At 34.7% G+C, this 12,044-nt stretch overlaps 1 protein-coding gene across 11 annotated transcripts in view; it reads right to left on the bottom strand.

The window, feature by feature from the left end:
- Positions 1-4,306: 4,306 nt before the first annotated feature.
- Positions 4,307-12,044, bottom strand: part of CFAP69 (cilia and flagella associated protein 69) — a 53,783-nt gene continuing 46,045 nt past the window's right edge. For 8 of the 11 annotated variants that reach the window (XM_016149625.2, XM_036230319.1, XM_016149626.2 and 5 more), the window contains 5 exons: positions 11,734-11,810; positions 10,377-10,574; positions 8,558-8,644; positions 7,227-7,331; positions 4,307-6,659 (listed from right to left, as the gene is read on the bottom strand). In XM_016149625.2, coding sequence (XP_016005111.2) covers positions 6,489-6,659; positions 7,227-7,331; positions 8,558-8,644; positions 10,377-10,574; positions 11,734-11,810 — 638 coding nt within the window. In that variant the 3' untranslated portion in view covers positions 4,307-6,488. Of the gene's footprint in view, positions 6,660-6,682; positions 7,332-8,557; positions 8,645-8,708; positions 10,575-11,733; positions 11,811-12,044 lie in introns of those variants that run through there. The other 3 variants (XM_016149629.2, XM_036230320.1, XM_036230321.1) reach the window with 3 other exon arrangements.

The following is a 12,044-nucleotide window of genomic DNA, read 5'->3' as shown; positions in this document are numbered from 1 at the left end:
GTATTTATCGAAATTGTTATTTCTAATTCTTTAATATCGACAAAGGTTGTATTTTTGTTGATGTGCAATTGTCTTATAGCTATTGAATGATTATTTTCCATCTTTTCAGGTAATTTTTAATAGCTATTTATTTTGAAGTCATCTTTGTAAGCATCTTTATTTTAAAGAAAATGGCACCTAAAATGCAAATGCAACATTTTTTAATACAACAATTAATGGAGTAAAATTGTAACCAATTTTACAAAGTAACTTATACATAATATTCACTTTAAAACTGTGCCAAAACTAATGGTAATATTGTTATAAAAGCGATTTTAATTTTTATGTGAATGTACTGTGGTTTCTGATATATGCATTTCATTGCTGAGCCATCTTACATATATTAAAGTATTTTTCTATGCATTAAGGACTAAATTTTTTTGTGTTCTCATTTTTATTTTCTTCATTTTTAAAAGGCATAAAAGTTGAAAATTCAGTAAGAAACTTCATTTTAGTAGTTCAACAGAATTTTTGTCTTTAGATGTTAGCTCATTTTTTTATATTTATTATTTATAGCTCACATCTTATTCCAAAAAGGATATGAAGCTTTAAAGAAATATACCAAACAATAGATGAAATAGATGAAGAAATTGGTGATGGGATATGAAGACAGGAAACTAATATGCAGTTTTAGTTTAGATTAATACTCTAAAATGCATGTCATAAAAAACCTTTACCTTTAATAAAGGGTAGCTGTAAATTTGGTCTGAGTTTTCTACTTCTCAAGGTGAAGAGGGACTCATGAACAGTCTCAAGATCCACAATAGTGATATGAAAAAAAATGACATTTGTTTGGGAGAAGCTCAGCTTTTCCAAGGACTAAGAGCCAACAGAAATCTGTCCCATAGGGTTTCATAGTGGCTACCATGGTGTACAGCATTGTGTTTTCAAGTATCTTCACAAAGACAGATTCCCTTCGATGCAGGCTGATGCCAACACACTCAAACTCAATTAAATATAAACAATTTTAAAAGCAGCAAAAATAATCCAGAAGAAGCATGCAACTGATGGTTTGACTAGATCCAAGGATAAACTTTAGATCAAACGGGTAGGTGCTTATATTCTTTGAGTACGGACCGCTTTGAAATTCTGATGAAACTATAGACTCTTTACCAGGTGTTGTATATACATACACACGTTCATCATTTTGTGTATAATTTTGGGGTGTGTGTGGGGGGGTTTTATCTCCAATGTTAAAGAATGAATAGACTGCATAGCTTTCAGGCATATTTTACAAATGTTTCATATAATAGTTTTGTATAATAACCAGCTAAAAATAATATATTTTTAAGTCTAATAAATTCCTAGATTGAAAATATTTTATCCTGCTAATTAAAAATGGATCCCTAAGCTCAGAAAATCAACTGGTTCAAGAGTTGGGCTTATGTTCTTTTGACCAGACAAATATCCAAGATGTCTAATTCATTTCCTGAAGGTAGAGGCACAGGGTCATGATTTTTTTTTTTTTTTTGAAAACAGCTCTTTTACAACTTGTGGGAAAATGACTGAAGCTCAAAGGTTCAATGCCATAAAGCAAAACCACATAATTTTACCTAAAAAATTGTCCAACCAGTTGCATATTATGAACTTTTCAGTGTTAATATAATTATTAGCTTTCCAAAACAGGTTAATTACAAATGGTTCCCTGGGGCCAATTGAATTTATATGCTATACTGAATTATTTAAAAAATATTTAAAATAAGAACATTTGCCAAAAAAGACATTCCAATTCTAGAGCAGTTCATCTTAAGTCTTTTTGATGGTACTTAGATATCATGTTCTGTTAAAATTCCCCCAAGTTTTTGGCCCAAATTATGTCATTTGTATATAAAAATTTTTTTATCATTCATTCATTCACTCAACAAAAATTTATTGGGCTTGAAGGTACACTGCTGAACAATCCAGATATAATTCTTGACTCACAGAGCTGTCATTGCAGTAGCACAAAGGTACAGTAGGAAATATAATTCAAAAGCAGCTTTATATCAAAATATAAATTAAGAAGAGAAATGGTGGCCAAAATGGGGTTGAGTGGGGAACGATATGTATCCTTTTGCCCTATTCAAAATCATTTGACTAGATCAGTCAGAAGATCATTAAAAACAAAGCAAAAAACTCACCAATTCTTGCAGTGGTGTTATGGAAAAGACTCAGTCCTTTTTTCAGCTTTGGGTTTATGCTGAGCTCATATAGCTTAACTCATAACCAGTTATTTTCCTGAGAGTTTAAGACTGAGGAGAAAAAATAAGGCAGCAAAACACCTAATATTGCTTCCAAAATATTTCTTCATAAGGTGATATAATGGACAATAACTGAGTATCTAGCCTAAAGTTCCTCTGCTCTTCCTATACGTTTTTTTTTTTTTACTTTAAATGTTTTATTTTAGAATAGTTTTAAGTTACAGAAAAGTTGCAAGGATAGTGCAGAGTTCTTGTATACTCCTGCCCCATTTATTCCTATTGCTAACATCTTACATTAGTAGGGTACATTTGTCCTAACTAATGAACCAATACTATTACATTATAAACTAAACTTCATATTATATTTGGATTTCACTAGTTCTTCCCTAATGTCCGTTTTCTGTTTCAGGATCTGATCTAGGATACCACATTACATTGAGTTGTCTCCTTAGGCTCTAAGATGTTTTTGATGACCTTAACAATTTTGAGTATGTTTAGGTATATTGCAGAATTCCCTCAATTTTGGCTTGTTTTTCTCATGGTTAGACTTGGGGTTGTAGGGGTTTTTTTGTAAAGTAATATTCTTAACACTTTATATCAAGGGTACATGCTGTCAACATCACTTAATAATGATGCTATTTAATCTTGGCTAAGCAGTGTTTACCAAGTTTCTTTGCTATAAAATTACTTTCCCCTCTCTTTCTATACTGTATTCTTTGGAAGTAGGTTATTAAGCATAACCAACACTTAAGGAAATGAGGAGTTAGATTCCACGTCCTTGAGGAGAGAATATCTATATAATTTACCTGGAATTCTCTGTATGGGAGATTTGTCTCCCCTCCTTCCTTCCTTCCTTTCATTTTCATCATTTATTTATATTAGTATGGACTTGTGGACAATTATTTATACTTTGAGTTTTAATCCAATACTACATTGTTTATTTTGTTACTCAAATTGTTCCAGCTTTGGCCATTGGGAGCCCTATAGGATACTCCAGATGCATCTTGTATATTTCTGCCCCATCCCCCATTTCTCCAAAGAGCCCTGGTTTCTTTCATTGGAGAATATTATTAAAAAATCAAGATCTGAGCACTGGGTCTATCTATAGAATTTTGACCTGGTAGTACCAGGCCAGTTTCCAGATGTCAGAGGCTGCTTTTCTCTTTCTCAGAAAGCATCCTTGACTATAAACTAAATAAAAGCAATTATGAAACATGAATGCTAAAGAAACTCATGTAAGCTTGGGCTGTGTTGGCAGAAAGAGTGTAAAAATGAGAGGGACTAGTTTCATTATACTACCCTCCATGGGTCCTGTTATACCTGGAAATTCTTGTTTGGTTTGGCTGGTCACACTATAGAGAAATGTTAACAAATTGTATCATTTCACAAGAGGCTAGACTGGTTCATAAAGTCTGGGAGGAGTAAATAAGAATGATGAGAGAAACTGGCTATTTGACCTGAAAAAACTTAGGGTGAACATCATAGTTTTTTTCCAACTGTGCCTTGTGTTCCAGAAGACAGACTGAGGACTAGAGCATCAAAGCCACTTTCATCTATGCCCACTAGACTCCATCATTTTTATTCTTCTGCCTTTCTTTTCATTTAGTTTTTAGTACAAGTTTTAGTTTGAGAGCTTGAAATTTTACCTCTTCTGACTCATGGAAGGAAACGTACTGTTTACCTGTCTATCAGGTTGGATAGGCTGAGCGGTACATCCCTTAGGGCTCAGGAGTATGTGGAAAAACAGGATGTGAGGAAACAGTGACATTGTGAGACAGACTGATTCACTCACTCCCTGCCTTGTGGCTGGAGCTGTAATATACAAACTTTGGTGCAGTCTGTCTATCAAGTGCCAGTGCCTGGATTAAGCAAGGTAACTACTCTCTACTCACCTACATTTCTTCAGCTGTTAAATGGCTGCTAGGTAATAACCTGCCCAATTTTACCTTTTCTCCTCTTGATGGGTGAGATTCATATGGCAGGAGAAAGGTCCACAGACATCACAGAGTACTTCGCTTGTGGCTAGTCCTAATCAATCTGGAGCTAAGTTGTATTACATACAAAAAATGACATTGAACCAAGTGATATCAATTCTAATTTCATACGTGCTTTATTAATGTAATAGTATTTATACCTCATCATTTTAGAGGATGTATATCACTGTTATGAAGTAAATATATTTGATCTACTTTAACATGTCTGGGTTTAGCATTACCTGCATAGCATTTTGTTGGCTGAATCTTCCCTTTGAACTCAAGACTTTGCTGCAGCTGCAGAGTTCAAGGGAAAGCTGCCAGGAGCTGAAGCCACCATCACACTTATTCAATAATTAATTTATTGAGGTATGGGTTACAATAATGAATGAGATATGGTTTCTACCTTGTCCTTAGGGAGCTTAGAGTCTAAGGAAGGAGCTTATAGTCTACATAATGGGGCAAAGATTCATTGTTCTTAACTGTGGACACTGTATCTTGATTCTCTGAGATATAGCTGAGGTGTACCTGGTGCTTTTTGTATGGGCATCTCACTGTTGCATGTTTCTACTCACATCCATTCTTGTGTCTCAGTAACTCCCCTTCACATGGAATCTTTGTGCTTAGGACTTTCCATGAGTGGAACAAATTGTGCCTTCTAATATCTTGTTGTGGGTGGTAGTAATAGGGAAAAGGATTCGGGAAGGACAAAGCTCACTAATAAGGTGCTGCATATTATCTACTCCTCTGGGCCACAATGAGAATGGGCAGCAGGGCCAGGATGAGAGAGAGACTGCTGGCCAAAGGTGAACTGGCAACTCATTCTAATTAGAATAATAACAACATCTGCAATTTCTCCCTTCATTGCAGATGTTACTATCCTCACAGACAAGGATAATGGAAAATTCTTGGAGGAATGTGAGTTGAAAGAGGAGGAGGAAGGAGGAAGGAGGAAGTAGTAGGTGGGCTCAGTGGGGTGATGGAACCGTCTCTTATGTGAAAAGAAAAGTGGGTTCTATGCATGTCTTCCCAGCTCTGCATTCAGTAGTATCATGCTGGTAGCTTGAAACCGGTCATAGTGGAGCACAAATTGGCAAACACTACAAGTGAAGGCTTTTTCTCCTTGAAGAGGCAGTTGTTATATGTTTACCAGTACACTGCTGAGTGTGCCCTATGGGGCCTAGAATCTAGACAAATTCCAGTATATTTTTTCTGTCTAAGAAAACAGGTTCTTTTCTCTACCAGCCTTGATATAAGCTCAACTTTGTGGTTTCTTGGGTGGATGAGGGGATTGATGGGAATGGAGAGAGGCTATGGAAAGTACTTTATAGTGGCATGCAGGGAACAGACACCACTCTCCATCCAGCATTAAGGCATCTACCTCCTATGCTTTGGCAAGATACCGCCTCCACCAAAGGAGGAAAAACACTTCCCCCACTCTCCTTTTCTCTTCCCCATTAAAGATGAGCAGTAGCTTAGAGTTTCCTTTGCATATTTATATATTAAAAGTAAAACCATCTATATTTGTATTTATTTTTATTGTTTAGCTCATGACTAACATTTGCTTTTTATTACACAGATAACTTATTGTACTTTGACCAACGTACTTGTTGCTAATGTTTTTGCTGCCCAGAATTTACATATACTCATGATAATAATATCCTGAGTCCCCACTCCATCCGTATACTTTGGATGGGGTTGGTCTGCTTCTGACTCTGGGAGTAGACAGTACTCAGATCTGGCCAAAATCATGGTCAATGGCTCAGGAATGGGCAAGTAGCCAGTGAGGGGTCCCAAGGTGCAGAGGCAGTTGCAGGACTGTTGAGAGAAAGGCATGCACTCTTCTCTACTGAATATCTCTCAGAATATAATCCTGGAGCTTCTAGGGTAGGGAGAAGATCTTACTCACAGAGTTTTGGTCCCTAGATCCAACAATGCCTATAGTCTTAATTATCTCTAGACTTGATAGGATAGCTACAGAGCCTGTAAAACTCTTTTTGGGGTAGGGAGGGGCTTAAATCAGTTGGAGTAGTTCATATACAACTAAAAGTCTTAACTGATAAAATATGTTTTATAGTTTTGGTTGAGAGAATTAGTAATCTTTCTATAGAAATTAATGATAACTCTCCTGATACTATATGTTTATATTTTCAGTAAAAATAAACTATATGTACTTATTTTTATAGTATTTTACTAAAATATTTATCCTTAAATATTTGCTTTACATTTGTATATAAAGATATATTTAACTAAAAATCTATAAGCAGAATTTATCTCAAAAAGTCTCTAGAGCATTTTATGTAAGAACATTCTTCTTTGGCTCATCAATAATTTTCACTGCTTTCACCCTTTGTAAGGCTCCTCCTCGAATAGGCAATTTTTTAAGAGCGATATCTGTATCAGCCAGAGGTCCTCCCACTAATCGGGCAGGAGTGCTTTCCAGCGTTACCACCCGACCAGAGGGCACCTAAAAAAGCAAAAGGTAAATATCTCAGAGTCCACTTATAAAGTTTTTCAATAAGAGAAAAACCCATGTATCCTTTAGCTTACTTTGGAAAAAGATACAAAACGTACATATAAGTAACTAGAAGGCAGCTTGGCATGATGGAAAGTAAAGGGCTTGGGAGCCAGGGAAATAGGTTTGGTTCTACTTCCACTTTTGATGCTTACCAGCTTTGCAATCAGGGCCAAATTATGTCTAGAAGAAGACACCAGGTACACTCGAATCCAGCATGGATCTATTTGCCAGGCAATGAAACACTGTAAATTTTTATTTAATTTTTTTTTGCCAAAGAGATGTAGAGGTATATTCTAACTAGTGTTTGTAGCAGTTTCTTGAGAATGCTGGAGGGCTGAGTCTGGTCTAAACCAGCGCTGGGCAAGGTCGGAGGTAACTTGGAGTTAAGTACCTTAACTACATGAAATTGGAGCAGCAAAAAGAAAAAAATATGAGACAAAAATCTCATGGAAATAACATTCTTTGGGGACTAGATTCAATATCTGTTAAGAAAAGTTATGGAGGAAAAAATCTTACCGTTGTGTTAAGGCCTTTAATATCTGTTTGGTGAAATATTGCATTTGGTGGTCGCTCATTGTATCTAGAGGATTCTATAGCTTTTTCCTGAAGTCTTTTTGCTTTCTGAATATTTTTAAATAAGAAAGAAGATAAGATTGCCATTAAAGCATTAACATAATGAAGTATATGTTGGCTTGTTGTTTGACTGTTAGTTAGCACTGGAATCTGCATTTATTCGTTTAGGCTAAGAAGAGAGTTTTTAGCAAATTATATCTTTTGTACACTGCAGAGGATACCAGTCACCTGAGATTTCCAGAGGCAATGGTCACATATGACCAAGAATAAAGCAGGCCAGAGGAAAGTAGGTTCAATATTTAACACATCATTGAATAGGCTACTGAATTTACATCAGGTGATGCATGTTTTCAAAGCATTTTGTGTAAATTAAATACTAACTCAGTATACTTAAACGTTTTAAACATTTAGAATAATATATATTACATAATTTGTTGCAGTTATATTTAAGCTCAATCTATGAGGCACTATAATAGGTAAATTTCAGGCAACCAAAGATCTGTGTGGAAGGGGATGATTTTCATTAAAAGTACAGGTAGTTAGTAGAATATTTTATAAATAAAGTTGGGAAGAACTTTCAGTGAGAAGGGGAAGACACAGTACTTTGAATAAGCATGTCCTTAGCTTTGGTTTTGCTATCTTAATGTGGTTCCACTGTTTTCGTGGACTAATGTAACATTAAACAATTTTATATTTCCAAGAAGATTTATAATATGTAAAAGTGCATTTGAAGTATTAATGGAAAAGTCGGAAAAAAGTAATAAGATTTTGGAAATCCATGATGCTTCTCACATATCTCAAGTGACCAAGTGACATTATAAACTTTTTAGTTTCTAGTTTCTAGCTGAAGCAGTTTATCACATTTTTCCAAAGGGGTGATTATCCCAAACGCCCATTTAAACTTTAACATAATGTTTCTTTTGGTGGTCATAGACAGGAAACATCCTTGGGGGAGAGAATGATATGGACAATTGTTTTTTCTGTCCTTCACTCTGCTTCTTACAGAACAGATCAATGAATTTCTTGGCTGCCTAACTATCATCTCTTTCATGCAAACGAGAAATGGCACCTTTGTTGCCCACAGCTACACCAAATAAAATTCAGTGGCCTCTTCTGTACCTGAAAATTTCAATTATCATTCTAAATTGCATATAAAGATCTAACAGTGTTAGTATTCTACCAAAAAAGATCAACAGAAAAAGGAGAATATTTCTGGAAAAGTCTGTCAGATTTGGCTATTTGTTGTAGATATCATAATATTTCAAAAACCCTACCTTTAAATTTTTAGCATTTGATGTTCTAGCCAAGAAATTTTCCCATGACTTATTAGCCAAATCTCTCTGCTTGTGTGTGGCTTGTATCTGAAATGAGAAAGATAATTAAGAGTTCCAGTTTCAATGAAAGGATATAAAAGCCCTTATTTTGAAGGAAGAACTGGTTTTTGCCAAGATAAATTTTAAGGTTGCCTAGCAAAAGGATTAGAGTAATCATAAAGTTCAACAACTTAAATTACAAAAGTATTACAATGGAAAAATATCCTTCCATCATTATGTGTCTAAGGTTTGAACTGTTTTCCATGAAATATAATGCAAAACTGTTGTTATAAAAAATATAAAAATAACAACAATCATTCTCAGCAAGGCTGATTGTTTTACATGATTATCACTTGTGAAGACAGATAATAATCCAGCACAAAATATATAAGTGACCCAACAGCAAATTCATAGGAGAAAAGAGATTCCCGCTGCCCTGATAATAGTTTAAGCAAGATTATATTGGTGAAACTATGTCTAATTTATGACTGCTGCAAGATAAGCAATTTTGTGAGAGTGCTGAGTTTGTTGTGGTGACGTAGTCTAGGGAGGTGACTACTAACAAACTGCAAAAACTAAACTCAACAGGCTATCCACTAAATATATAATCAGAGGATACAATCCCTTGGTTGGTGTAAAATATACTATTAAGTTTAAATTATGAATGTAAGAGTATTTAATTAAATGGCTGCTAAAAACCAAGTGGGGTCAGAGCTATGATGACAAATCAACACTAGTTAGTCCATACAGCAGACATTCTGCCATTCAACAGAACTCGAGGCAATAAAACTTCCAATAGGGCTAACCCCACTTAAGAGTAAATAAATGGGTTAACTGGCAGCATCCATGCAATAAAAACTTAAACAAAATTTTCAAGCAAGGAAGTGTTTAAGATGGAGCAGAATTCACAGGTGGATGCAGATGGAGTTCCGCTAGGCTGAAGATACAAACATTCTAGTCTATGTGGAAATAGCAGGCAATAGAAAACACTTTGAAAATCACCATAAAAAGGATTTTAAACATTTAATTGTAGTCATAAAGGATCACCAGGCCTAAGTGGAAATCTATATCATCTTTGTGTCTGTGGACAAGTTAATTTTAATAGTCATTTAACCTATTCTTAAAGCTTTACACAGGTGGAAAACTGATACATCAAAAGCTTCTGACACACCAAAAGTTTTCCACCTGTGTACAGCTTTAAGAAAATGGCTGATATTATTCTGACAAGTTTTTTTCTGATTAGCTAATGTTGGAGACCAGTTTATCTCTGGATTTATAGAACCCTCATAGTAGATGTCTTGGCACTGAGGTGAGGATAAAGCTTATCGCTATGCCTATGGCTGGCTTACTCATAAGGGCTTATAATAGAGTAAGGGATGAGAGCCAGCTTTCTCAGTGAGGTGATTTATATCTATAGTCACAGAGATATACTGTCAGAATTTCCTAAATGTATACATTTAAATAGCTCACAATTTTTGGAACTCTGATATTTCAAAAAATGGAAGTGTCTCAGGTGTCTACTTTTTAACATGTAAGCCTGTAGAAATAAAATCATAATGCTATAAAATAGCATTGAATGTAGTAATTGAATATCAAGCTCTTAACACCATGGTATCTTTAAAAAATGTGTGAAGACACCAAAAGTAACTATAAGAAAACTACAAAATAACTCTTAAATACTGAAACATTTACAAGGAAAGCAAATATATCCTATGGATAACTTCAATTAATTTACACAATGAAATAATTATCTTGTGCCTCAGTGCTTTTTGTGGCTTACTTTTGCATATACTCTTTGTTCATTTTGTATATCTTGGCGTGCTTGGCTTTCAATCATCTCGCTTTGCAGAGAAGCAACCATCTTTCCAATATTTTCTGATGCTGTTGTAATAGCTTCCAAAATACTTTTATCTGTAGTGACTGGTCTTAACTTTTCTAATTTTATTTCTTCATATATTTCATTCCATATTTCTCCAATCTATTATAACAAAGTTTAAGTTTTAAAAAGTTAAATGAACTGAAAATAAATGATACAATTCTAGGTAATACTTTAACCGTTACTGGACCAGCTTTTCCTAACTTACACCTAGGAATAAGTCAAGTGCATTGGGAATGATTTGCAGCACCAGTGACATCTGAGTATTCAGAAGTAGTTTACCAAATGTTTTTCAATGACAAGGTAGTCATGGATGAGGCTCCACTACCCAAGTCTAGATCAATGCCATCGTCACTGGCCTCTGGTTTAAAGTCTCTGTTTTCACAGCTGCAGAAACTGCTGCTTTTGTCTCATCCTCTTGAACTACGGATGCTTTCCTTCTTAAAGCTCTGTACTGAAGGCTGGGTCAGGCTGAATTTATAGGACAATGAACATGGGAATTCCTGGGACCCTGGAACCCAGCCACCCTGAGAAATAGGGCTTTGCCCCTCAACTTCTACCTAAGACAAGAACTGAATCTCAAGCTCTTAACACCATAGTTCCATCATGCTGATAGCTTCATCTCATATTCTGGGTTGTCTTGAAATTAATGTGCTTGAGTATGTTTAAATTTAGAGAAAAATTTATATATCCTGGATAGGGATACAATTCAGTCTTGTTTTCATTTGAAAATAGAGGTTTATCATTTACAACATTCAAATAAACAGTGTACTAATATTAGAAGAAAATGTTCACCTGAAAAGACTTTCCTGAAACTTCAAAAGTGTTTACCTACCAAAAATATCACCAGCAATGTAAACAAACTAATATCCTTTAATTGATATTGATCATTATATAAAGTAATGGTAAAATAATACTTTAATTAATATTAGTAATTTATTTTAATTAGCAATAATTCAATTACTTCTAGCTCCTAATGCTCTATAAAGAGAAGACATTATATTTTAAACATTTAGTTAGACTTCTGAATAACTGTCAGTAACATCCATCTTCTTTTATAAACTAATAGTTGGAAGAACTCTTATCTGAAGGAAAACACACAATCAATTCATTGTATATTTTCTGAATAGTACCAGATACGAACTGGAAAATAAAAACAACACAGTACAGGATGATTGCTCACAACCATGAACAGAACTTTTATTTCTCGGTTGACTTTTTGCCATACTAGATTTTAATAACAAGGTTAAAAGGTACTCACTTTAAAATCAAGATATCTATGTATGATACAGAGGGTGACAAAATCTTCAGCAGATAGGCCAGGTAAATTTTCAAAATCTAAACAAATTTTACAAAGAGAGAATTACTTTAAAAGAACAAGTGGTTCCAATAGGCAAATATCTACCATAAAAACAAATAAACAGTTACTTTTGATTTCATCTTGCTTTATGAAAATGTTACTTCTATGAGCTTCTGACTTTTTTCCTGTAACAAACCTCTTCCAGGCCATCCTTAATTAGTCATTAAAGAGGAATACTTTCTGTGCTATAGTTAGACCATATTGTATTTTCA

The sequence above is a fragment of the Rousettus aegyptiacus genome, unplaced genomic scaffold (assembly GCF_014176215.1).
Source record: "Rousettus aegyptiacus isolate mRouAeg1 unplaced genomic scaffold, mRouAeg1.p scaffold_m13_p_13, whole genome shotgun sequence".
Lineage (NCBI taxonomy): Eukaryota > Metazoa > Chordata > Mammalia > Chiroptera > Pteropodidae > Rousettus > Rousettus aegyptiacus.
The sequence above is the reverse complement of the archived record's forward strand: the minus strand, read 5'-3'. Positions and strand labels throughout refer to the sequence as shown.